Below are 24,565 nucleotides of genomic sequence, written 5' to 3'. Positions count from 1 at the left end.
ATTACTAACTGGGAACAAAATTTATAGATTATAAAGCCCATGTACACATGTAGTCTAAAAACCCCAAATCCGTGATGCACTGATGTAATGTAGACGTAAAAGAAAAATAAATCATAACAAAACATGCATTTCAGTGTGTGAATACTTGGGCACAGCTCTCTGGAGGGCAAAGGAAAGTCTCAGAAGTTTGTGTCTGTTTTTAATGAACGGGTTTGGATTTGAGAGTAAGATATTCATCATTCAACTGAAATTTTGTCCCCAATTTTGTCTTATATTTGGATACTTATTTATTTTTGAGAGTGAGAGAGAGCGTGAGCGGAGACACAGAATCTTTTGAGAGAGGGGGAGACACAGAATCCTAAGCAGGCTCCAGGTGCCGAGCTGTCAGCACAGAGCCCGACGCAGAGACTCAAACCCAGGAACTGCAAGATCGTGACCTGAGCTGAGGTGGGATGCTTAACTGACTGAGCCACCCAGGAGCCCCTATATCTGATATTTTAAAATAAGTGCTAACTAAGTATGACTGTGGACCAAGATCACAGGTACAAACGCAAATCTGTTTGGTCAACTACTCTTAATATTAGGAGTGGCGTTGCCATTCATAAACTCTTCCCAAATGGTGACCAACTCCCCACAAAGCTCTCAAAGTATATTTTCCCGTCTAGTTAAACACAGTTGCATTTCTGAAAATTCGTGAAAGAGCCTCGGCATTGATGTATAAAATGGAGTTAAGTCCTGGCTTCAGAGAATTTTGAATGGATTTCTCACCTACACAGGTGTTTGTGGGAATGGAACAATTCTTTGGGAAAGTCTCCAGTACCTTGCAGGACATCTCATATTCCTGGCTCCTGCCCTCTAAATGCCAGTGGCTCTCTAGTACCCATAAGCAAGACAACAAAAAATACGCCTACAATTAAAAAAAAAAAAAAAATGCTCCATAGGGGTTACAATGCCCCCACTGAGAACCACCTTTAAAATGAATGGTGCTGAAGGGTGCCTGGGTGGCTCAGTCGGTTAGTCGGACATCGCTCAGGTCATGATCTCCCGGTTTGTGAGTTCCAGCCCCCAGCCCGGCTCTGTGCTGACAGCTTGGAGCCCGCTTCTGTGTCTCCCTCTCTCTCTGCCCCTCCCCCATTTACACTCAGTCTCTCCCCCTCTCTCAAAGATAAACATTAAAACAAAACAAAAAAAATTAATAAATAAAATGAATGGTGCTGAAGAGTCAGATCCCAGGAATATGCAAGAGGTCCCAGCCCCTGGATTTGGGGGAGGGATCCAGGAGGCTGCGTGGGTTTCTGGCGGGGGTGGGGGGGCGGAGCCCTTTGCTGAAATGCAGGATTGGACCAGGCCATGTGGGGGTGCTTGTGCAGTGTGCACGCCAGAGACAGAAGTGAAGAAGGGCTTTTTGGAAATGAAAGAGAACTTCCCTATCATTGAGTCAAGCCAGTACTGATTGCTACGGTACTCCACCTCTCCTACATCTCCATACTGGTCACATCTTCCCAGGAGGACAGCAGCAGCCCCTTCCCTGGTCTCCCTCAAACCTTCCGCCACACAGTCCATTCTCTACCCAGCAGCCAAGAGCTTTCTGGAGCCCATCCCTATGTGCCACTCTTCTTGCTTCCCTCCGTAGGCTCTGGCCTCTGACGGACAAATAACCTTCCCGTTTCCAGGCCTTTGTGCATGCTGCCACCAACCCCCCAACCTCCAGGCTGTCTCCCCCGCCCTTCCCCCGTTAATCCTGCTCTCCTGTCAGGCCTCAGAGCAAATGTCCCTTTCTCAGAGAAGCCTTCCCTGACTTCCCAAGGAGTTGGCTGGGTTTATGGACACAGAAAGAATTCATATAAAAATATTAGCAAAATAATTTATAAATGTGCCTAGTCATTTGATTCACTCCTGTAAAAGACCTGAGGACAGGCCCGATCTGACTTGCGCACTGTTGAATATTCCATGCCCGCCACTTAGCAGGTGCCCAATATTTCACAAACGAATGAATGAAGGAACGAATGAATTTCTGCAGACTGCCGAGGGTTTCTATCTCCCGGTCCCTGCGCTTCCCCTCCTGCGCAGTCGCGGGGCCTCGCTTTCCCGCCTGCTCAGCGGGCGAGCCCCCTGGGGCGGACGTGCCCGCGGAAGCGCGCGGCCCTGGTCCCCAGACCCGAGGGCCGGGCGCGCGGGCGGGGGCGTGCGTGCCGGGCGCGCGGGGGAGGCTGCCGGGGCCTCCAGCGGCCGCTCCGGGCTCCCGTGCCGCGCACGCGCACGCGCGCCGCCCCGCGCCCCGCCTTCCCCCCCTCCCAGCCGCAGCGCTCCGGGCCCGGCGCGCGCCGGCGCGGGAGGCGGGAGGCGGGAGGCGGGTGGCGGGGGCGGTGGACGCCGAGGGGGAGGGGCGGCCCGGCCCGGCTCGGCCCGGCCGCCCGCGCGCGGCTGCTCTAGCGCCCCGGGCCCGGCCCGGGCGGCGGTGGCGGCGGCAGCGGCGGCTCTAGCCGGAGGCCTCGGCGGCGCCCGTGCGCCGCGCCGCAGCCATGGCCCTGGTGACCCTGCAGCGCTCGCCCACGCCCAGCGCCGCCTCCTCCTCGGCCAGCAACAGCGAGGTGAGCCCCGGGCCCGCGACCCCGGCCCGGCCGAGCAGCCGCTGCTCCAGGCCTGGGCCGCGAGTGCGGGGCGGAGGGCGCCCGGGCCCTGCGGAGACCCCGCGGTGCGACCGTGTCTGGGCAGCCGGCCTCGGGTTACTGTGCGGGAGACCGAGAGTGTCACCCCGTCTGTGTGTGGAGCCGTGACCTCTGTTTGGGGGTGACTTTCAGGGAGACTGTAGGTGCGGGTGTGACCTCTGTCTGGGGGTGGCCCTGCGTGAGACTGTGTGTGTGTGTGTGTGTGTGTGTGTGTGTGTGTGACTGATCCCCGTCTGGGGGTGACAGTGTGGCAGACTGGGTGTGCGACTGGGACTCCTAGTTGGCGACTTTGGGGGATGCTGGTTCTGAGATTCGTGGCTCTGTGGCTGTTCTAGGCCCCTACCCTGCGATCCTGGCTGTGTATGGGAGACTGTGTGTGACGGTGGCCGGTCTGCTGGGAAACTGCACCCGCCTGATGCTGTGACAGAGGCCCCCCGGGGAGGGTGGGGGGAGGTGCCCCTGGGAATGTTTGAGATTGTTTCCCCGACTGCACGCCCCTGGAGGTCTGTCTCCCCAGGGCCCGTGTCACTGTGTGTCAGTGACCGAGTGAGCTCAGGGCGCTTGTGTGACTGGGTGTCTTGTCTTTGTGTGTGGCTGAGTCTGGATTTTTTCCTTTTTGAAATGTCCTTCGGGACTGCATGTTTGTGTGTATCTGGCTGTGTGGCTGGGGCCGATTCCGGGGTTCCTGTAGCTGCACGGTGCATTCTGGGGGCTGAGAGTGCACCGAGGCACCCTGCGGGGTTCTGTGTGTCCCTGTGCCACCAGGCCTGTGTTGGCCGGCTCCTTCTTGTCCTGGAGTAGATTGGGGAATGGGTCCTCTGAGCCTGGGGCCTCCGACAGCTGCAGGGCTGACCCTCTTGTCCCCTGCTGTCCCACTTTCTCTCGGAGAACTGTGGCCTCTGGTCTACACTCCTATCCGTGGCACAGGCCGAGTGTTGGCCTAAAGATAGAGCAGCTGGAGGAGGAGTTTGGGGACTGTTTAGAGAAGGGAGAGAAGTCTGGAGGAGCCCTGCAGGCCCAGGAAGTGGCCTCCCCAGCAGCTGAGCGAATCCAGCCCCTTCTCTGTAGAGGAAATTGATAACACGGAAAGGTTTGTGTGTGTTCGCGAGAGACCAGGAGAGAAGAGGAACCAGTTTGAGGGTAGCTCTTCAGCCTGTTTCACCAGGAACAGTGCGAACATTTTCAGAGAGGGGGCAAGACCGAACCCCTATGCATAGCCCCCTCTTCTCCAGGAGAGGCCGTTCATGAGTTCCCTTGTCTGCAGACAGGATTCTGCAAGTCGATCGCAGGGAAAAGAACATGGGTGGCCAATTGCCTGCCACTGAGAATTCAGGCAGCAGTAACTTCTCTCCTCCCCACACAGACATCTGTTCTCCTCCATCATTCCGATTCATGCCGTCTTGCAGTTCCCAGAGTACTTCGAAGCACTTAATCTCATGTTCTCAAAACTATGAGGTGAGGGAAGGGTTCGGCTTCAGTAAGGGATTACGCAGAAGGCCTCTCAGCCTCAGTCTTGGTTTCGATTCCTGACCTCTTCCTGTCTGAGACACAGTTTTTTGTTTGTCTAAAAAAAAATTTTTTTTTAAGTTTACTTACTTATTTTGAGAGAGAGAGGGAGAAAGAGAATCCCAAGCAGGCTCCGTGCTGTTAGCACAGAGCCCAGCACGGGGCTGAGACTCGTGAATCTTGAGATCATGACGTGAGCCTCAGTCGAGTCGGACACTTAACTGACTGAGCCACCCGGGTGCCCCTGAGACACGGTTTTTAAATTTTATGTTATTATCTTTTAGCTGAGATACAATTCACATATCATCCATTCACCATTTCAGACTGTACAATTTCAGACCACTTTAGCGCCTTTTAGTATATTGACAGGGTTGCACGACCATCACCACTGTGTAAGTGCCAGAAATTTTCATCACTCCCAAAAAGAACCCTCACCCCCCGTAGCCATCACCTGTGGCCCCCCTCTCCCCGCCCTTACCCTGCTCTCCCCAGATTCTAGGTTTCCACTGATTACTTGTGTTGTCCCCATAGATTCACCCGTTCTGGACATTTTGCATGAGTAGAATCCTACAATAAGGTGACCTTTTGTGTCTGGACTCTTGTCACTTAGCGTAACGTCCGCAAGGTTCAACCATGTTGCGGCATGGGTCAATACTACACTCCTTTTTATTGCCAGATAATATTCCACTGCATGGGTGAATCACGTGTTGTGGGACATTGGGGTCCTCTCCACGAGACACATTTAAAACTGTTCCACAGAACGTTATTTTTACCAAGTGCCAATGACCCGGTAAACGTGAGACTGAAACTCAGCCGCCTTTTATTTACCGTTAGTAGAGCAGCACCATTAATTGCCCAGTGAACTAGCCGAGGTTGGGATGTTCCCTGGAAGGCGAGGCTTTCTCCCAGATGGAGTGAGGCGCGAAGAAGCAAGAGGCGATACGGAGAGAGTAGGCGCGTGTGCGTGGAGTCAGGAGACGCGGGTCCAGGCCGGCTGGGCCCCTGCTCTGATGTTCCTTCGGCCTCAGCTCCTGCAAAAGGGCTGGCTTCCCTCTTTAACGTGTTGTCTGGGCACATCCTACAGCTTTCTTCTCTGGAATAACTGACCTTACCTCGCCTTCATTTCACTCCTGGGAATCCCAGAGAACGACCGAGAATGAAGTGGCTTTGAGGTCTGTACCCCTAAATCACTTCCTTACTGCTCAAAATGCAACTCCTCCTCTGAGTCAGAGACTCCCCGAGCGGCCGTTTCCTGACTCAGCCCGTTCGGCGTGGGAACGGGGAACTCAGCCTGACCGGCAAAGCGGTTCTCCTCTCTTAATTTCCCCCCCTCCCCCTATCTTCAGTTATCTCATTTATGTCATTTTTACTGTCAGTCTTATCTCGTTCCTCTGTGAGAACAAGCAGAAAGCACAACAGCGGATAAATCAATAACTTTCAAGAATGGGTTGTAACATTGTTATTTTTGACAAGCGTTCAAGGTGACTAATATTTATGGGCAGATCTCCAGTCTCTTTTTCTTTGGGGGGGGGGGGTGGGGATGTCGGATCAGGGTTTCTCAACCTTGGCACTGCTGACGTTGGGCCAGAAAATTCGATGTCTTGTGCATCGTGGCACGTTTCGCGTCACCCGGTCCTCCGCCCACTACATGCCAGGAGCATCCACTCAAAAAAGGCTCCAGATATTGCCCGGTGTCCAGATATTGCCCGGACAATTGAGAAAAATTGTCCCCGGTTGAGGACCACCGGGTTAGACCCAACATCCTCTTCTAAGTTGGTGGTGGTGGTGTGTGAGTTATTTACGCTTGGCTCTGGGACGGAAGCTCCTGGCCCTGTGGTCAGTGAAGGCTTGCCTGAGTTTTCCACTTCTCTGTGGCATAGGGAGCGTGAGAACTGGCCACAAGTGTCCGCTTCGGACATACAGGATCTTAATAGAGTTTAGGGACTCCGGGACTCTCTGGTGTATTTCTCCTCCTTTGTTGGAACCACCACCTCTGCTCTGTGTCCCTTGCCACTCAGGCCCCCTTCCTCTCGTGAGCTCCGTACTCTTTTCCCATCACTGCTGTCTTCTGCCTGGTCTCTGTCCTCGTTCAGCCTTACATCTCTCCCGGGGCATCACTGCTTTCCAGGTTTCTCTTTCCTAGTCCGCGGGTTCCGGGGGTGCAGAGTTGTTGGGGGGGGGGGGGGGGGCGGGGGGCGGTCGTTTTCTTATTTCAGTTTTCTCCTTGAAGGGAAGAAGGGGGAAAATGTCAATCGGGGCGTAAGTCCTAATTGCTTTCAGATTCTAACCCCCCTGGCCTTTAAACTTTTAGAAAATATCAAATGTCCATTTCTCTTGTTTATATAAATAAACTGATAGCCTAGAAAGTTTTATATTCAACATTGAAGCCTTTTTGAGAACCACCAAGAGCTTTTGAGACCCACAGACAGACAGGCTGCTCCTGGCCACCTTCCGTCATGAAAGACTTGCCTGGAATGGTTTTTCCTTTTTTTTTTTTTTTTTTTTAACCCATGTGTTGGGGCTTAAAATGGTGTTGATCACTCAGCTATGGCCTGGGTTGAAGGAGGAAATAGATGCTCTTAAAACATAGCCCCCCCTCCCCTCAAAAAACAGGGTGAGATCCAAAACAAGCTTGGAAAGTTGAGAAGAGTGTGTTGAACGACGTCAGGTAGGAATAGTCCAGTCAACAGGAATCCATGCACGACGGGGTGTTAGGAATGTGGGTAACCATTGGGAAGCCTGAAAATTCCTCCATGGAAGTTACTCAGAGGGACAGCGGAGCGGGGTTGCCAAGGAAAGGGTGCGACCGTGTAGAAAGAGCCAGGTGTCCTGGACACCTGTATCTTTTTCAGACATCAGAGCAGAAAATGTGAGACTCGTGTCTGCGGCTCATTGCCCAGTGGTGTCTGTGATGTGACGTTCTCTTTCTTTCTCTGTAGCTGGAGGCTGGCAGCGATGAAGATCGAAAGGTAAACCTCAGGTAAGCGGACTTAATTTTCATTCCTAAGTCTTTCTTCCAAGCAGGCTGAATACTCTCGTCCCTTGCCAAAAGAGAGAACCCTTGAAAAAGAACACACCAGCTTTTTTCAGTAGAGCTTTAACAATTATGCCCAAAGCACGTTGCAAAGGTAGTGCTTGAACTTTTGTATAGATGTTTAACTATAAACAGCTTTAATAACGTCGTCGTTTAGAAAAGAAGGAAAATCGTGGCCAGAATCCCACTACCCCTCCTGCTTTACCGTTATGCACGTCTCTAGATAACTTCCTTCTAGATTTTACCTCTGCCTTTGAAAAAACTAGTCATGGTAATGTTCTCACTTTTCCATCCTGCTTTTGATAAGGTGTTCTTCTGAGGTAAGCACATTGCTGATTTGAAACGGGCATCCTACCCCCTGAGTTTAATTCAAGGTGGGTTTTTTTGTGCTTGTGAGAAATCTTTCAGTACACTCTTTTTAAAGACTTCCTCAAGCTGTGGTCCCCAGCTGCTGTATTCCCTGGTAGACCCCAAAAGCATTTTTATTTTTCTTTGCCAAAAAGCAAGGCCACCTTTTGGGTGTTCTGTTTACGGAAGATGTAGCACTCCCTTCTGTAATGTGTTCTTATCATATCATGCATTCTAGGCTAAGGTGCCAGTCTTAAACTCTGACTCTCAGAGTCTAAAAAAGTAAATAGAGTTCCAAGGATATTAGTCTTTAAAAAAAAAAAAAAAATGTCTGCTTCGTCTTAGGAGGAGGAAAACTAATTGGAAAAGGGAATGTGTGTTCAGAAACTGGGGTCCACCATTCATTACGGAGAGCAGGATATTCTGGTTAAGCTCACATACAGAAGTGGTAAAAACATGCTTTTAACCTGTCTCTGAAGGTTGTGTGTCTTTGAGCGAAAGGCAAGAAAACACTTTTAATGTGGCGTGCGTTATTTCCAAAGATTGTACGTGGAGGGAAGCAGTAGCCTACAAAACCCAGAGATGTCTTGTTTCAGTGGCTGGGCCCTCACTTTAACGTTCCCCTGGGGGACGATGACAGATTTGCTCTGTCACTCGGGGTGTTCGGGGCATTCGGTTGCTCAGGGTTGAGGTCAGGGCTCCAAGGCTGGAATCAGCCAGACTCCCAACTGGGGGCAGTAACGGGCCGTGTTGTGGATCAGACTCGTGCTCGGCTCTCTTAGGCGGAGGCGAAGAGGGGAAGAAGTACAAGTGGCTCTTGGGAGGCTGTCTGGGGGAGGAAGTGCCGGCCGAGGGGCCAGACCAGCAGCCCGGAAGCCTGTGCCGGCACCTCTCCTGCCCCAGCCTCCCTGCAGCGCTTACCTGGAGCCGGAACGTCTTCCACCCCTGAGCCCTCCCCTTTCTTTCGGGGCTCTTGCCCTGGACAAAGTATTTAGCTCTCTCACTTAGATTGTCTTTGGGGACGAAGAACTACTGTTTCGTTTTGGGTTTTTTTTCCAAATCGCCCTTAGTTAGCAGACGGCATAGTGTCGTGAATTCTTTCACTTCATAAGAACTCACAAACAGCGGTGATCTGAAGATGCTTGCGCCCTGGGGGCCAGTAAAAGGCCCCTTTCCGTGCACGGTTTGGAGCTGGAGCGGACCTCGCAAAGGGAAGGGAAGTCCGCTCTGCACATTGCCGTGCTTAATCCTCTCCCCGGCCCTGGGAGGGTTTTCCCAGTTTACAGGGGAGGAGCCTGAGGCCCAGGGTTGCACGCGGCAGGTACTGTATTTGAAGCGAGGCCTCTGTGGCCTCCAACACCTGGGTTGACCATAGGACGCCGCCTTTCCGGAGACCGGTGTCGTGGTTTGCTGGAGTCAGCTGTCCAGGAGTCAGCTGTCCAGGTGAGGGAGCCTGCCTGCCACCAGCTGGTTGGAGGCATTGCCAGGGCCGGGACCGGGGAGCCCCGCTAACTTGGGGCGGTGCCTCCTGGATGTCTGCTGCCCGCGGGAATCCCTCACCGCTGTTACCAGCCGGCCCCGCCACCCACCCTTGTGAGCCCTGGGGGACCCTCGCCTGGAGCCGGGGACCTGGGCTCTGAGCTTGTCCTCCCGGGTTCCCTTCTCAGTCGCTCTTCCCCCACCTTGGCCTCACTCCCCATTTTCAGGCCAACGACTCCATCCTGTTGGCTTTTTTTTTTTTCCACTGTTTATTTATTTATTTCAAGAGAAAGAGTGTGAGTGGGGAAGAGGCACAGAGAGAGGGGAATAGAGAATGCCAAGCAGGCTCTGCGCTCTCAGCACAGAGCCTGACACGGGGCTCGATCCCACCAACCGTGAGATCGTGACCTGAGCCGAGATCAAGAGTCGGACGCTTAAACCAACTGAGCCGCCTAGGCGCCCCTCCATCCTGCTTTCTTTTTTAATTTTTTTTTTTAACATTTATTCATCTTTGAGAGACAGAGAAAGACAGAGCATGAGTGGGGGAGGAGCAGAGAGAGAGGGAGACACAGAATCTGTTAAGCGGGCTCCAAGCTCTAAGCTGTCAGCACAGAGCCCGACACGGGGCTCAAACTCCCGAACCATGAGATCATGACCTGAGCTGAAGTCGGATGCTCAACCGACTGAGCCACCCAGGCACCCCTAAATGTTTATTTATTTATTTTTGAGAGGCAGGTTGGGGGGGAGTACAAGCGGGAGAGGGGCAGAGAGAGAAGGAGACACAGAATCCGAAGCAGGCTCCAGGCTCTGAGCTGTCAGCACAGAGCCCGATGCGGGGCTCAAACCCACGAACTGTGAAATCATGACCTGAGCCAAAGTCAGACGCTTAACCTGAGCCACCCAGGCGCCCCTCCATCCTGCTTTCTAACCCTTGTAGCAGACAGGAGAAGCTGTGGTGGCCTGCTTTAAGCTTTGACGGAAACCCATTGACATCCATGTGTTCATTTGCATTTTCAAGCCTTTGCTCCTCAGAAAAATTAATGGAATAGTCAGTTGTGTTTGCACGTCTGGGCCAGGAGGGGATTTCTCTGTGCTTCAGATTGGTTTTGAAGGGTTGCCGGCAGGCAGAAAAACTGGGGACAGCGGGATATTCCTCTCTCCCCTCCCCTCTGTCTACCTTTAATCGAAAGTTCTCATCTTTGGGGCGCCTGGGTGGCTCACTTGCCTGAGCGTCTGACTTCAGCTCAGGTCATGATCTCACGGTTCGTGAGTTCGAGCCCCGCATCGGGCTCTGCGCTGACAGTGCGGAGCCTGGAACCTGCTTCGGATCCTGTGTCTCCCTCTCTCTCTCTGCCCCTCCCCTGCTCTCTCTCTCTCTCTCAAAAGTGAATAAATAAACTAAAAAAAAAAAAAAAAAGAAGCGTATAAAAGTTTTAATCTTTCGGGTCATCCATGGACTTCTCTTCGGCTCACCCGTGACCAGGAAATGGCTGAATGGCATCGATGGGTCTTCTGTGTCTCAGCTGGTCCTCTTCCCCAGTTTGCCCTGGTGGCACCATCATTCAGGTCCTGACACCTCCCCTGCTCTGTGTCAGACCGTCGTCCCCTCCATCCCTCCTCCCTCGGGCTTTCGTCCCCGCCGTCAGATGGACACTATCTCGAAGCGCCCCTGGCCTGGGCTCCTGGCTCTGGTCCCACCTTTGCTGCCTTCCACCCTCACCCTCCACTGCTGCCCCTGCTCCCACCCCCCACTCGCACGTGCTGTGTCTCTGTCCCGCTCCCTGGCCATGCTGCTTCTTGAAGCCAGTTCCGGTTGGCCACAGTCCTCACGGCGGGCTCCGTGCTCCCACCCCCAATGTGTGTGGCTTGCCCCACTCCGGCAGGTACCACACCCGCCCTGCCTCGCAGGTGTGTGTGCTTTTGTCTCGTCCCCCGCCTAGGTGGCGCTTGCCTTAGGGACAGGGCCTTAGTTCTCAGCCTGTGCGTGACATTTCAACAGTTTAAATATGTGCGCTCTGTTTTGACCCTGCGGTAGATCGCTCACCTGTATGAGCAGGAGCGAGGCGCAGAGGGGACAGCGCGGGGTCTGGAGTCAGGCAGACGGAGGTTCAGACCCTGGCTCCTGCCCTGGTAGCCGAGCTCCTTTACCTCCGCACCTTTACGACACCTTTGCGGGTCTCTCGTTCCATCCGTACAACACATACAGCTGCGACCTTCCAGGGTTGTGGAGTAGCAGGTGCGGGGCTCCTCAGGCAGAGCCCGGCTCGTGACGGGCGTGAAGAACCATCACTACGTTTGGTCCTCGTGAGCTGTTGTTCATGTCAGTGTTAGTTCGCGGCCCAGACTGAGAGGGCTTGACTTCCTGCGGGTGTGGTGTCCACTGTGTTCGCGCGGGGCCCCTCAGAGGGCCGCCGCCGTGGATGCCCTGTGACCCGGCTGAGTCCCCGTGAGATGCAAATAGGAAGGCACCTGCTGCAGAATCCGTGTCGTGATTCAGACAGTTTCTCTGAAGGCCTCCCGGGAAACATCTCAGGAGCGGCTCACCCCGGGCCCAGAACGAAGCTGACTGGTGCAGAGCAACCCAGACCCAGTTCCCTGCGTCCTTTCCCCTGCCCTCCGCGTGCGCAGGCTGCCGCCGGCCTCCAGCAGTACCCTTCTGGAAGCCGTGCCGCTCAGTCTGTGGGAATTGGTGAGCAGATGGCTTTGCTGGCGGCGGCTCCTGGCTCCCTCGCCGTCCTGGGAGCTGCCTCAGTCTGGCATGAGCCGTAAGCGCTTGTGTGCCAGGCAGGGCCCCAGGGAGAGAATATGGTTGTGTTGTCTCCAGAGGGTGGATCGGGAGTGAATGTTTTTTTGTTGTTGTTGTTTCCATGCAGCGTTTCTAAGCCAAGCGTATGAAAGTGTTCATTGGAGTCCTTCTCGTTTTGTTTTCTTGCCTGCCCAAGCAGACGTTCGGGCCAAGGCAGTGGGACTTCGTTTTCTCTGTCTTACCTGGTGTCCGTGGCAAACTGCAGACTCCCCGCGCCCCTGCTTTTCCCTGCGTGCTTTCTTCCCCGTTGGATCTTGACCCGGAGCTCCCCAGAGGACCCCACTCTCCTTATAACCATCCGGAGTAGGGTTGTACCTTCCCTCCCCCTGCCCACAGCATCCGGGGGTGGCCGTGGCCTCGCTCTGCAGACCGTGCTTCCCCGGCTCCATTCAGCACCCTGTCTTTTATGCGTGTTCACCCTTTGGGGTTCTTCTCTGTCTTTCTCCACCGTTTCTTGGCCTGGACTTTATTGTTGATAGTCCGTCCGGTTAAGTCCTGCCAAGAGGCGTCAAGTTTCCCTTGCACCCTGGCTCTTCAGCAGGTTGCTGTATCAGTTCACAGTTGCTGTGTAACAAGCTGCCCCACACCTGGCAGTCCAAAACAATTCCCAGTTCTCATCTCGCAGTTACTAGGGTCAGGAGCCTGGACGTGCTTTAGCTGGGTCCTCTGCGTGGCGTCTCACGTGCGGTAGTCAGGGTGTCGGCCAGGGCCAGGGGTCTCCTCAGAGGTATGAGTCCTCGTCCAAGCTTATGTGGTCCTTGGCAGAATTCCTGTTCTTGCAGCTAAGGTCACCGTGGCTCGCTTCTTCGAGGCCGACGAAGAGAATTGGCCGCTATGGGATCTTGGAAAGGAATGCAGTCAGAGGAGTGGCCACCCCGTCACCTTGGCCGTAGATTGTAACCTAATTACGGGAGCAGCTGTCTCCTCCTGTTACCTGGTCGTGCCACCCTCAGGATGGGGGCTCACCCAGGGCACCTGCATCAGGGGCTGGGATGTTGGCCATCTCAGAATTCTGCCCACTGGTCTCGGCCTGTGGATGCATTATGTCAAGGTGATGCCGACTGAGGGACGTTCGGTCCTCGAGGGAAGGGGCCAGGAGCACCAGTGAGCCCGCAGGCTTCGACTGCCACGCCAGTGAGTGCCACCTCCTTTCCTGTCAGCACCCACACGCTTGTTCACGCTTTCAGGCTTGGCACCTCTTGGATTCACTTCCACTTTGATGATCGTCCTCTGAAACACCACTGCACTGACCCTTGCATCTCTGTCCATGAGCTTTGGCTGTAGGGGACAGGCCTGGGTTTGGTTCCCACCTCGGTCATCTGTCACTTCACTAGGCAGCGGGCCAGATCGTCCGCAGCTTGTAGGATTGTCGTCAGAATTAAATGTCATAACACCACGAACCTCTTCACCATCGTAGACACTGTGCAAATGCCCCCTGCCTGTCTCTCCTTCAGGGGCCAGCTTCTGTAGGAAGAGATTCATGGCCCTTCCTTTTCCTCCCCACTTGCGTTTTTCTCTCCTTTCTACTTCCTCAGGACTTGGGACTTGAGACTTGCTTGGTCGTGTGTTTACTTAAGTACATATATGTTCCCCCACTGGCAGAGCCGGCTACGTAATTTGTGGATCCCGGTACAGAATGAAAATTGTGGAGGCCTTTGTTAAAAAACGGTTAAGAATTTCAAGATGGTGGGAGCAGAGCTAACCAAGTGCGAGGCCCGCCTGAGCCCAGGGCCTTGAACAACACGACAAGGCCTTCCTTCCTGGGTTCGACCCTCACGGCGCCTGGCGCGTGCCGGATGAGCCATCGAAGTCTCATAAATTGACTTTCCTGCATTCTTTTTCACATGGAGGAACTCAAAGTGCTCCTCGGTGACACACAGGATACTGAGGACAGAGAGATTTTTCCTGCCATTTCCCCCTGCAGTTTGGCAACGCAGGCACTGTTAGATACAGTCTCAGTACCCCTCTGTCCTACCCTGTCTGCTTACGAGCCATTCATTCAACAGATATTTATTGGGCACCTACTATGCAGCAACCCCTGTTCGAGGAGCTGGGAATACAGCAGCGAACGAGACCCATCCCTGCCCTCACGGCCGACGCTCTGTTGGGGCAGACGAGGCAGGAAGTAAGCTAAACTAGCACGTTGCCAGCGTGTTAGCAAGTGCTGAGGAGAAAAAAGGAAGCAGGGACGGAGGTGAAGCGAACCTTCACACGTGCTCCACTCCACGAGTCGCCTTTTGTGCAGTATGTCATTTAATCTTCGCGAACATCCTGTAAGGAAGGCGCCATTTTGGTCTCCCGTTTGCAGGGAGAGCTTTGGAGACATTAACTGGCCTAATTTCACGCGGTACAAAGTGGTAGAGTCTCTCTCAGGCTCCCTGTCTCTCTGCCTTCAAAACCTGTCCTCCACCCCCAAGTTCAGGAGCCATCCCTACGGGCCCTCCTGCCCGTGGTTTGGATCTCTCACCAGGAGGCAGAGAGGAAGGAGTCCCCCCCACTCCCCGGAGGAACCATGGCTTTGTAGCCCTTCTTCCCACTTGGACCTTAGCGGTCTCACCATGAGCTGTGTGCTTTATTTCGCAAGTCGCAGGTCCCCCTGAGCTGCACTGAGAGTGAGAACTGTGACCTAATCCCCTTCCCAGGCAGTCACCAGGCAGTCGATGGGCAGAGCACCGGGGGAATACCAGTCCCAGCTTCTGTTTACTGGGTGCCGGCAGGTGCAGGCTCTGGGTTTGGAACCCTGTGCTGTTGTCACCGCAGCCTCCGGGGCGGCTGCTGCCCCGCTTTAGGAAACCAGGAAACGGCGCTCGGAAAAGGCAGGTGGGAGTCCGGGACCAGGGTTTGAATGCGGGTCTCTGTGACTCAGAATCCCGTGTCCCTTCTGCTCCGCCGGGTCCCTCACAGGAGACAGGCAGTTTTGTGTTGAGCACAGCCTTTCCTGTCCTCCCCCGACCCCACCCCCGGCTTAATAGTTGGTAGCTTCCCACTGACCCCCAGTTTTAAACACTGGAGTACACGAACTTAAAATCCTGTGACCATTATACTGTCCTGCTCTTCCCTTTAGATTAACTCAGGTGTTACTCCTGGTGTGTCGGCACATTTGATTTTCAAATCAGAATTTGCCCTTCAGTACGTGTTAAATTTTTGTTGCTGTTAGAAAACTCATCCTAGAGGGGCGCCTGGGGGGCTCAGGAGGTTAAGCGTCCGACTTTTGATTTCAGCTCGGCCATGATCTCACGGTTCGTGAATTCGAGCCCTGTGTTGGGCTCTGTGCTGACAGTGTGGAGCCTGCTTGGGATTCTCTCTCTCTCTCTCTCTCTCTCTCTCTCTCTCTCTCTCTCTCTCTCTCCCCCCTCTCTCTCCCCCTCTCCCCCTCTCCCCCTCTCCCCCCTCCCCCTCCCCCTCTCCCCCTCCCCCCTCCCCCTCTCCCCCTCTCCCCTTCCCTGCTCATGCTCACTCTCTCCCTCTCTCAAATAAGTAAACATTAAAAAAAAAAAAAAAGAAAGAAAACTCATCCTCGAGAGGGGACAAACGAGGACAGAGGAAAAGAGGTAATTTGATTCTGCTGGAAGTTAATTAAACTTACTATTAAGGTTAACTTAAAATGAATTTTGCTCAGAGCCTAGGAGGTTTCATTAAACTTTCGAAACACCAGTACTTAGACTTCAAAAGAATGCCACAGGGCCCTGGTCTCATTCTTCCCACACGCCGAGCGCACCCGGGAGCGCGTGGGCACACTGCGAGTGCTCAAGCCAGCTCTTCCTTCGTGGAGGACGCTGGTGTTGGCAGCCACCCTTACGGTAAGTGGAACACGGCTGTTGAGAGGGAGTCAGAAAACCTGGGTTCTGTCCTGAGATGTGTCGTCTGCTGTGCAACCTTAGGCAGGTCACTAAACCTCTCTGGGCCCCCACTTACTCCTTGGTAAAGTGATGAGACAAGATTAGAGTACGGCCTATTCCCGTGGTGCTCCGTACTTCTAATCGTTTGCTCTAGACTTGTAACAGACTGCCCGCTTTCTCCTTTATTCCGGCACTGAGGGCAAGGTCATGTATTTGTGGGGCGCCTAGCCGTGTCAGGGTCATGGTTGACCCTGAGATGGAGAACACCGGCGTGGCCTCTGGGAGAAAGTAGGCCCTTTGCTTGGACCCACCCGCTCCTCAGCAGAGCCCTGGGCGAGCCACACTTCACCGTCACGAGCGGGCTGGAAGGAAAGCACTCCCGCCTCCAGAACCCGCCTTTGGCCCGTACGTCGTGCCGTAGACAGACCTCTGGATTTGAACAACTTATTAGAAAATTCCTAAGACTAGGAGAACATCCAAAACAAGTCGTTCTGCTTCAAGGAAGGCTGCAGTAAGAAAACAGAATTAATCAAAATAGGATTAATCAGAGTCAGAAGGAGCCATTTTCAAGGCATGGCAGTAATTGGGCTGGGGTGGGGGCGTGTCTGTGAGTCCCACTTCGAGATGGGGTCGGTACTGTGACAACTCCCACGGCGGCCAAGATGGTGTGCCGATGGGGAAGCCAGCTGGCCAGCCTCGCTGCCCTCCCAGAATCCCCGGGAGATGGCAGGCTGCCATGTAGATTGCAGAGGTCCCCCAGGGCCTTTGGATCAGGGGACGGGCCCTGCCACCCAGCTGCCTGCCCTCCCCGAAACCGAGGAAAAGTCCTCCTCACTCTCAGGGCCCTCGAGAGGCCTAGGGAGAGTCTTGTACCGTGTGTGTGGGGGGGGGAGGGGGGTGGGGGGAGTCCTTGCGGATACTGACGGACACATGGGAGCTGTTTTCTGTTGTTGTTTCTTTAGCTGCTATTTTCATTGATGGTAGTGAGTACCAGCCCCTCCAGCTGCTGTCCTGACCTTCTTCTCCTCCACTGATGCCCAGTTTCACCACAAAAGACCAAAAGGTCAACCAAGTGGAATCTGAGAGGAGAAACAGTCAACACTTGGCCTGTTTCCCTTCTAAGTTCCGCTGAACCTTGTACCAGACCTATCTGGGAAGCATCCTGTCTGGTGTGCCCTTATTTTTACAGATCTTTCTTTCTTTCTCTTTCTTTCATTCTTTCTTTCTTTCTTTCTCTTCCTTCCTTCCTTCTTTCCTTCCTTCCATCCATCTATCCTTTCGGCTACTTTTGAAGTTATTTTTAAAAAGACTTTGTTTTAAAGAACATGGTTGTTTGGTATTAGGAAATGTCTGATGCTCTCCCTGCTGGGGGCCCCCGTGCCCTGGCAGAAGTAAGTCCCAGTCAAGGCTTGGCCCATACTTGGCAAGAGTTCTCGTGGTGTGTTTCCCCAAATCTGGGTCCAGTCGAAATTCCCACAAGGGAGGGATGTGGTTTGGAGACAGCCAGGCCGGCTGCCGCCTCTGGATATCACTTGTCGTTTCCTAGATGTCCAGGCCCTGCCTGTTCTGTGCCTGGTCTGTTGCAGGTGGCAGTTTGGGAGTGGCTCTTTAAGTCTGGGGTTGAGGCCGCTGAACCACACGGCAAGAGGGATCCCTAAGGAGCCTGCTGTCTAAGGCCCTAGCACCCCTTTCCAGACCCCACCTTGTAGGGTGGGAGGGAGGAGTATCTCTTGCGAGGCAACCTGGTAACAGAGACAGTTTTTGAGTTATTTGCTTTATTTGTCATCTCAAGCAATATATATTTAGCATCTATATATTAGCCTCTGTGCTAAATGCTGGGGAGTCTTGCTAAAAACAAAAAACAAAACAACCCTTACCTCCAGAGGCAATGTGTGTATGCTATGTCTACCATAGCTCTGTCCAAAGGGGATTTGAAACACCGTGTAATAAAATTCATAGAAAACAGTATAATTTAAAATTAGTGAGGCAAGTGGGATATAGAGACAGTGGGGGAAAAGAAGGTGAAGCCAGGAGATGTGGATGTGGAATGCATGGCATGATGTTGGTACGGTTACCAGAGTGTGGCTATAGATCTGACGTTGAGCTTCCTAGTAGTCAGAGCAAAGAGAGAAAACAAGATCGTCTGCTTGATTCATGGTATTCCTCAACATACCACCAGGTCGGTTCCTCTCTGAAGAATTCTTCTGCCAGACCCAATGTGGTGGGCGGATAAGCAGGTTGTCTTAGGTTTTGGCCCTGAGGCCCACAGAGGGAGTTGATGCTGTGGGCCCATCCCACCAATTAACCTGGGTATTTGTGGTCTGGAGAGGTGAGGTCAGCGGCAGCGCTTGGTTCCAAACATTGAAAACAGGATGCTGAGTCACATCCTGCAGGCCGGCAGCATCCTGACTCCATGTGCCTTTCACAATGGAAGGCTCGCATGGGCAGGTTGGCCTCCCGCTGTTTCAGAAGTGTGGTCTCAAGCAGGAAAACGCTAAAATTAGGTTTTACATGGGTCAGGGCTGTGTGTGCACGAGGCCCTCAAACTCTGGGCACACATAGACCAGGAGGAACTGGAAGAGCGGAGTTTCCCATCATTCTCCACTGCCTTGCGTCCGAAGCAAGGCTGCCTCCATCCCGGAAAATGCAGGGAGGGAAAAAGATCCCAAGGCAGGCGGAGATCTGCGTCCGTGAGGGTAGAAAAGCCTCCAAAAGATGAAAGAGGAAGGCCGTGAAGTGTGCCGGTGGCAAAATGACTGATAAAGTGGTCTTAAAAGCTTTTATCGGGCTGAGTCGGTGGAGCATCCACTCTCGGTTTTGGCTCGGGTCATGATCTCACGGTTCGTGGGTTCGAGCCCCTCGTGGGACTCTGTGCTGACAGCGTGGAACATGCTTGGAGTTCTCTCCCTCTCTTTTCCTTACTCTCCCTCTCCCCCGCTTTCATTCTCTCCCTCAAAATAAACAAAAAAAAAAAGTGCTTTTATCACCTGTCTGTAAAGAATAATTACAAGTAATATGTTCCCCACACCCAAATAAGTGGAAATTTTTGAAATAAGTTTTAGATTTTGAAACGATATAAAACTTACAGGGAAGTTTATAAAACTTACAGCAAAGACAGCACAAAGAACTTTTTCCTGAACCGTTTGAGAGTAAAGTTGCCAGCCTGAAACCCATCACCCTTTGAATGCAGGCAGGGACCCTCTACAGACCAGACCATTGACCCTTGACCCTGATACTGATACATTACCGCCGTCTGGTCCTCCAGACCCCATTCAAGGTCTGCCATTTGACTCAATAAGCTCCTTGGTAATAGAAGGGCCCAGTTCATGATTGCACGTTGCTTGTAGCTGTCCTGTCTGAGACTCCTTCATTCTAGGACATTTCCTCCGTCTTTGACTCTCATGACCGGGACACTTTGGAAGGGGACGGGCTCATCATCTTGTAGAGTGTCCCTCAGTTTAGGTTTGCGTGGTGTTTCCCGGAGATTAGATTTGGGTGGTGTTTCTTAGGCGGTACTTGGAAATTATGTTAATCCCATCCCCCATCAACTTGTCTATTTCTATCTGTACGGACGCATGTTTGTTTCATTCCGCGGTTTATAATCCATTGGTTGTATTGCTGACTTCAAAGTTCAGATTATGCCTGACTTGGCCACTGGGGTCACATCCATGCTGGCTCCCGTGACCCTTGACATGTCTCCGCCATCCATCAGCACTGCCTTGCTCTTTTTCGGGCCTCGTCTTGTACTTTCTGTACCCCATATCCGGAATCAGCCACTTCTCCAAGGAGCCCCGGTTCTGTTTAGTGGCGAATGGAATTTATGTGCCTCTTACTGTGTGGGTGTTGCCCTCCTCAGGCCCTCTCAGTGGGCAGAATTAGGGCATGCGAGTAAGGGTGTGCACACACATGCACACACACACACACACACACACACGCGCGTGCACACACACCTGCATCTCTTTTCCTATCCATCTAAATAATGTTGAGAACCATGAGTTCAGACTGATACCTTCCACTCTGATCCAACACCTCAGGGTTCGTTCCGGTTTTCTCCCTCTCCGTATTTATGATTCCCTTCTCCGACTGTGAGAAATTGTCCCGAGCGCATTTGCTTGTCTGATCGGTGTCCCTGGCTGTAACCAGCCTCCCGTCTCTGCAGCCACCTCTCGCCTGCATAGACGCCTTCCTAGCCCTGCTCACCGCACCCCCTCCTCCACTCAGAGAGGTCAGCATTCTTTTTTTTTTTTAATTTTTTTTAATGTTTTATTTATTTTTGAGACAGAGAGAGACCAAGCATGAACAGGGGAGGGTCGGAGAGAGAGAGAGACACAGAATCCTAAGCAGGCTCCAGGCTCTGAGCTGTCAGCACAGAGGCCAACGCAGGGCTCGAACTCACGGACCGTGAGATCATGACCTGAGCCGAAGTCGGACGCTCAACCGACTGAGCCACCCAGGTGCCCCGAGGTCAGCATTCTTGATGCTGTTTTCCCGAGGTGTCAGGTCAGTAGAGGCTCAGAGTCCTATTCCCTGGTTTCCTGTCCTGGTTCCTCCACTTCTTGGCCACGTGAACGTGGGCAAGCCACTCAGCCTCTCTGAGCCTCCGTTTCCCTCACAGACGCTGAGGATCAGGTTAGTTAATATGTGTAAATTGTTTAACACCACACTCAGCGGAGGTGTTTGTTATTGGCGTTGCATTCATTGAGTGCACACTGCCTTTTGGGCCCTCAGGGACCCAGAGATGGACAAGTCACAGTCCTGGCTGTCAAGACCCTCAGGGTGATGTGGAGAACCTGGTGGCTGTATTGTTCGGTACATTTGGGGGCCAAGAGGACCTGACCGCCAGGTGACGGTATCTCCACTTGTGGCATTTATGTGGTGAGTCTTATGTGTCCAGTTCATCCTATGGATTGTAAACACCCCATGTTCCAGCTGCTTAGAGGTTACTGAGGTGAGTAAGTCATGCAGTGGTTTGAGACTGAACAGGAAGTCAGCTCTGTGAGTTTGTTTATGAGTATTTACTTAGAATTTACTGTATGTCAGGCAAGGAAGGAGCTTTAGAAAATTATGTGTGCTCTGGTCCTCAAGTCCCATTGTGAAGTTCAAAAACTCTGGCGTGAGGGTAACTTCACCATAAGTTAGTAGTATGTCTGGGAACACAGTTTGGAAACCAGGGGTCTTAGGTTCCTATCACTTTCTTTTTTTCTTTTTTTTTTTTTTAATGTTTTATTTATTCTTGAGAGAGACAGAGCATGAGCAGGGGAGGGGCAGAGCGAGAGAGAGACACAGAATCCGAAGCAGGCTCCAGGCTCCGAGCTGTCAGCACAGAGCCCCACGCGGGGCTCAAACTCCTAAGCCGTGAGATCATGACCTGAGCCGAAGTCGGACACTTAACCAACTGAGCCATCCAAGTGCCCCCTATCACTTTCGAAGTATATGACCTCGCATGAGTGACTTAGCCTCTAAGCCTCAGCTTCCTCACCTGCATGAAGAGAGAAGGTGCCATAAGATGTTGAAAGGGAAGAGCCAGGGCTTTTCGCAGCCGGGGGCAGCGAAGGAGGGCTTCCTGGAGAAGGTGTGGATGCTAGCAAGTGGGCACGAGGTAGGGAGGCAGACAGGAGAGAGGGCCGCGAACAGAGGCCAGGGTAGAAGAGTTGAGGAAGACCGCATAGAGAGAAAACAGAGAATGTGTGGAGTGTGGGAGAAATCGTGTACGAGGTAATACAAAGAAGGTTTTTATTATAAACCCTTTTCCTACTTGTTTTATGAGCTCCTCGAGGTCAAAGAGCGTCAGATGAATGAAGCTGAGGTTAGCAACATGTAATCGCTAACTGTGCCTACCATAGAAAGCTAGCACCAGCCTGTTGGGACTCTACAGATAATGTCACATCACTGAAAGTTCTGGAGCCGGGAATGACATAATAAGAGCTGTGGTTGGGATCTGTGCAGTGGATTAGAAGCCAGAGGTCCCTGCCCTGATTCCCAGTAGATGGAGAGCTTCTGGAGCTGTGCTGCCCTCCAGCACAGCCACCAGCCACGTGTGGCTGATTAAACTTGAATTCAATTGGAATTAATAAAATGACAAATCCCAGTACGTCAGTCACCCTCCCCACGCTTCAAGTGTTCAGTAGGTGCCTACGGCTGGTGGCCTCGTGCGGGTAGAGAGCACGTCCGTTCTCTTGCAGGGACATTCGGAGTACCTAGCATAGAGTCAGGCGTGCAGTGGGGCCCCAGTGGATGTTGTTGTGTGGCTCGGCGGGGACGCAGGGGGCCAGAACTGCAGTGGTAACTGAGGAACTGGGGAAGAAGGGACCTCCGGAAGGGTTGGGACCCAGCAACCCATGAACGTGGGACAGGACTGCATACCGAAAAGAAAGGGCAAAGGACCTGGGACAGTTGAGATAATCTGTCCTTGGAATTTTTGCGTTGTTTCAAAAACATTTCCTCCGGGTGCCTGTTATTTCTGGCTGGCTAGGTTGTCTTTGCTGCCACTGCATTTCCAGCACAATGCAGCCTTTGTATCTTCTGCCCTCCTAAGGGGGCTTAGGTCCCGGTATCCCAGATGTACAGGGGAAGATAGCACCAGCTCGAGCTTCCACGGGCGGGGCCTGAGGGCTCTCGGGGGGCCGTGAGGGACCCGTCCTGAGGTCTGTAGAGCCAACTCCAGGCACATCATTTGCAGTCTTTCTTACACTGGAGAAGGGGAGGGGTCGCGGGGGGAAATAATCCTGCTTTTGCGAGCTTGCTGGTCTATTGCTGGCAGGAGCCGCTCGCTCCTACCCGTTGACATGAAGGAGAGCTGTGTAGCTGGCCTCAGAGAATGTCTCTTGCTGCCTGAAATGCTTTCGGACATTCCTTCTCTCTGAGAAAAGCCCACGCCTTCCAGCCAAACAATACAGGCCTCGGCAGCAGAGACGTTTGTCCTGGGCCCTGCCGGCACCTCTTGCCCATGACCCCATTCCCTCAGTAGACCGCCCCCGAGCTGGAATTTCCCTGTCCTCAGCATTCTGTGGAGGAGAGCGGTTTCGGAGCTCTCGCGGGTCCGTGTGGCAGGTGAGCCACCGAAGAATGCTGTTTGGGGCCGAGGCCCTGCCAAGCTGCGTGCGGAGCGCAAAGGGAAAACAACAAGGCCTCGGCACAACTTCGGGGTGACCTTCAAACATGAGTTCAAAAGGGGGGAAGAGCGGATAGTAAGTTTTCCATCCTTCCGTCTTCATACGCTTGGCTTTGCCGGGAAGAGGGTCTCTGTCCGTCCGGACCACCGCCAGCAGAGGTTTTCAGGCAGATCTGTGTCCGTCCAGCTTTGCCCACCGCTTCCGGTGCCGCAGGTCGGGCACCCCTGCCCTCTGAGGCAGGCGTCCTGCGGGGAGGGTGCCGAACTTGGAGCCTCTCGGCTCGGTTCTGCCCCTTCTTCGACGTGTGGCCACAGACAAGTCATTCCTCTTCTCTGTCTTGATTCTTCCATCAGAAGATTTAAATTTTAAGAATTAAGTGAAAAAATGGAGGGGCAAGGGTTTCTTGCCAGTCAGGTAACCTTCTGTGTTCTCGTCTGGAAGAGGAGTGTAAGAATGCCTGCCTGGTCTCCCTCGAAGAGTTTCATGAAGGTCAAGTGACTGACATTAGTCGGAATGCTTTGTCCACAGCACGGCTGATCACAGGGCTGATCTGTCTTTTCTGTTAATTGTTAATTTCATCTCGTGACGCAGGGCCGCCTTTCTGAAAACTGTAGAGCACCATTCAGGTCGACGGTATCATTTATTTATTTAAAATAACACACATTGAGTGCCATGGGCTTACCCATAAGCATTCAGGTACCGAGAACTCATTGACAGGTTGATGGCTCAACTTTAGGCCCAACGTTTGGTTCTTAACTTCGCAATTTGTGAAGCTTGAATTTATTAGTATGCTCAGGGATGGTCAAGTTCTGCGAAACCAACTTATGCAAACCAAACTTACAAGGAACTGACCTATAAACCAGAATAGACATTTATGAATTCACAGTAGGGCCTTTTACAACAGAGACCAAATCTTCCTCTGTTCGTTATGGGGCATGTGTAACGTAATCTTCCTACTCTCCTGCTGCCTGCTCCTCTTTTCCGTGTTTACTGATTCTACGAGGCCCAACCTGGTCTCGTTTCCTCCAGGGAGATGTCCTTGAACCCCCCAGGCTGGGCTGGGGGTCCCTCCTGCCATGTACATCCATGTGTGCGTATGTGTATGCACACACAGGACCCTATACATCCCTCTACTGTGGAACCCGCTGCATCACGTTGCAGTGACTGTCCTGTGTCTGTCTGACCCCCTGGAATGTAATGTCGCTCGGAGGCAGGAACCGTGTCTGTTTCATTTCTGGATTCCCAGGATTTAGCACTGCCCAGGCACAGCGAATACTCGTTCATCGAAATGGAATTAACGGAATCTCCTCTTGGGAGTGTTCGTTGGCACCCACCTTTTCTGTGGTGACAACTTTACATTCATTCCTTTTTTTTCTTTTTCTAGAATTGTCATCACGTCCGCTAGACAAACCACAGTGCGCTCAGCCATCACCATACAGAGCTGAGGGTTGATATCCATGTCCAAGTAGTTCATTTCATTTCAGCCAGTTCGATCAATGTGGGACTCTTTCCAGGGCCTATGTTTTAGGCTCTGATTCTCTGATTTTGTGCAAGATGTAGCGTCGGAAATACTAAAATCCTACCAGTTAAGTAACCTTCTGTGTTCTCATCTGGAAGAGGAGTGCCAGAATGCCTGCCTGGTCTCCCTCGAAGAGTTTCTTGAAGATCAAGTGACTGACGTTAGTCAGAATGCTTTGTCCACAGCAGAGCTGATCACAGGGCTGGTCTTTCTGTTAATTGTTATTTCATATCGTGACGCGGGGCCGCCTTTC

At 52.8% G+C, this 24,565-nt stretch overlaps 1 protein-coding gene across 1 annotated transcript in view; it reads left to right on the top strand.

Annotated features, from left to right (window-relative positions):
* The first annotated feature begins 2,368 nt into the window (after positions 1-2,368).
* SSH1 (slingshot protein phosphatase 1) overlaps positions 2,369-24,565 on the top strand; it is a 62,213-nt gene continuing 40,016 nt past the window's right edge. The window contains 2 exon segments of the mRNA XM_053902115.1: positions 2,369-2,591; positions 7,115-7,155. Coding sequence (XP_053758090.1) covers positions 2,523-2,591; positions 7,115-7,155 — 110 coding nt within the window. The 5' untranslated portion in view covers positions 2,369-2,522.

This window comes from Panthera pardus, unplaced genomic scaffold (genome assembly GCF_024362965.1).
Source record: "Panthera pardus isolate Hobbes unplaced genomic scaffold, ASM2436296v1 HiC_scaffold_15, whole genome shotgun sequence".
NCBI classification, from domain to species: Eukaryota; Metazoa; Chordata; class Mammalia; order Carnivora; family Felidae; genus Panthera; species Panthera pardus.
This window is presented reverse-complemented; position numbering and strand designations above follow the sequence as displayed.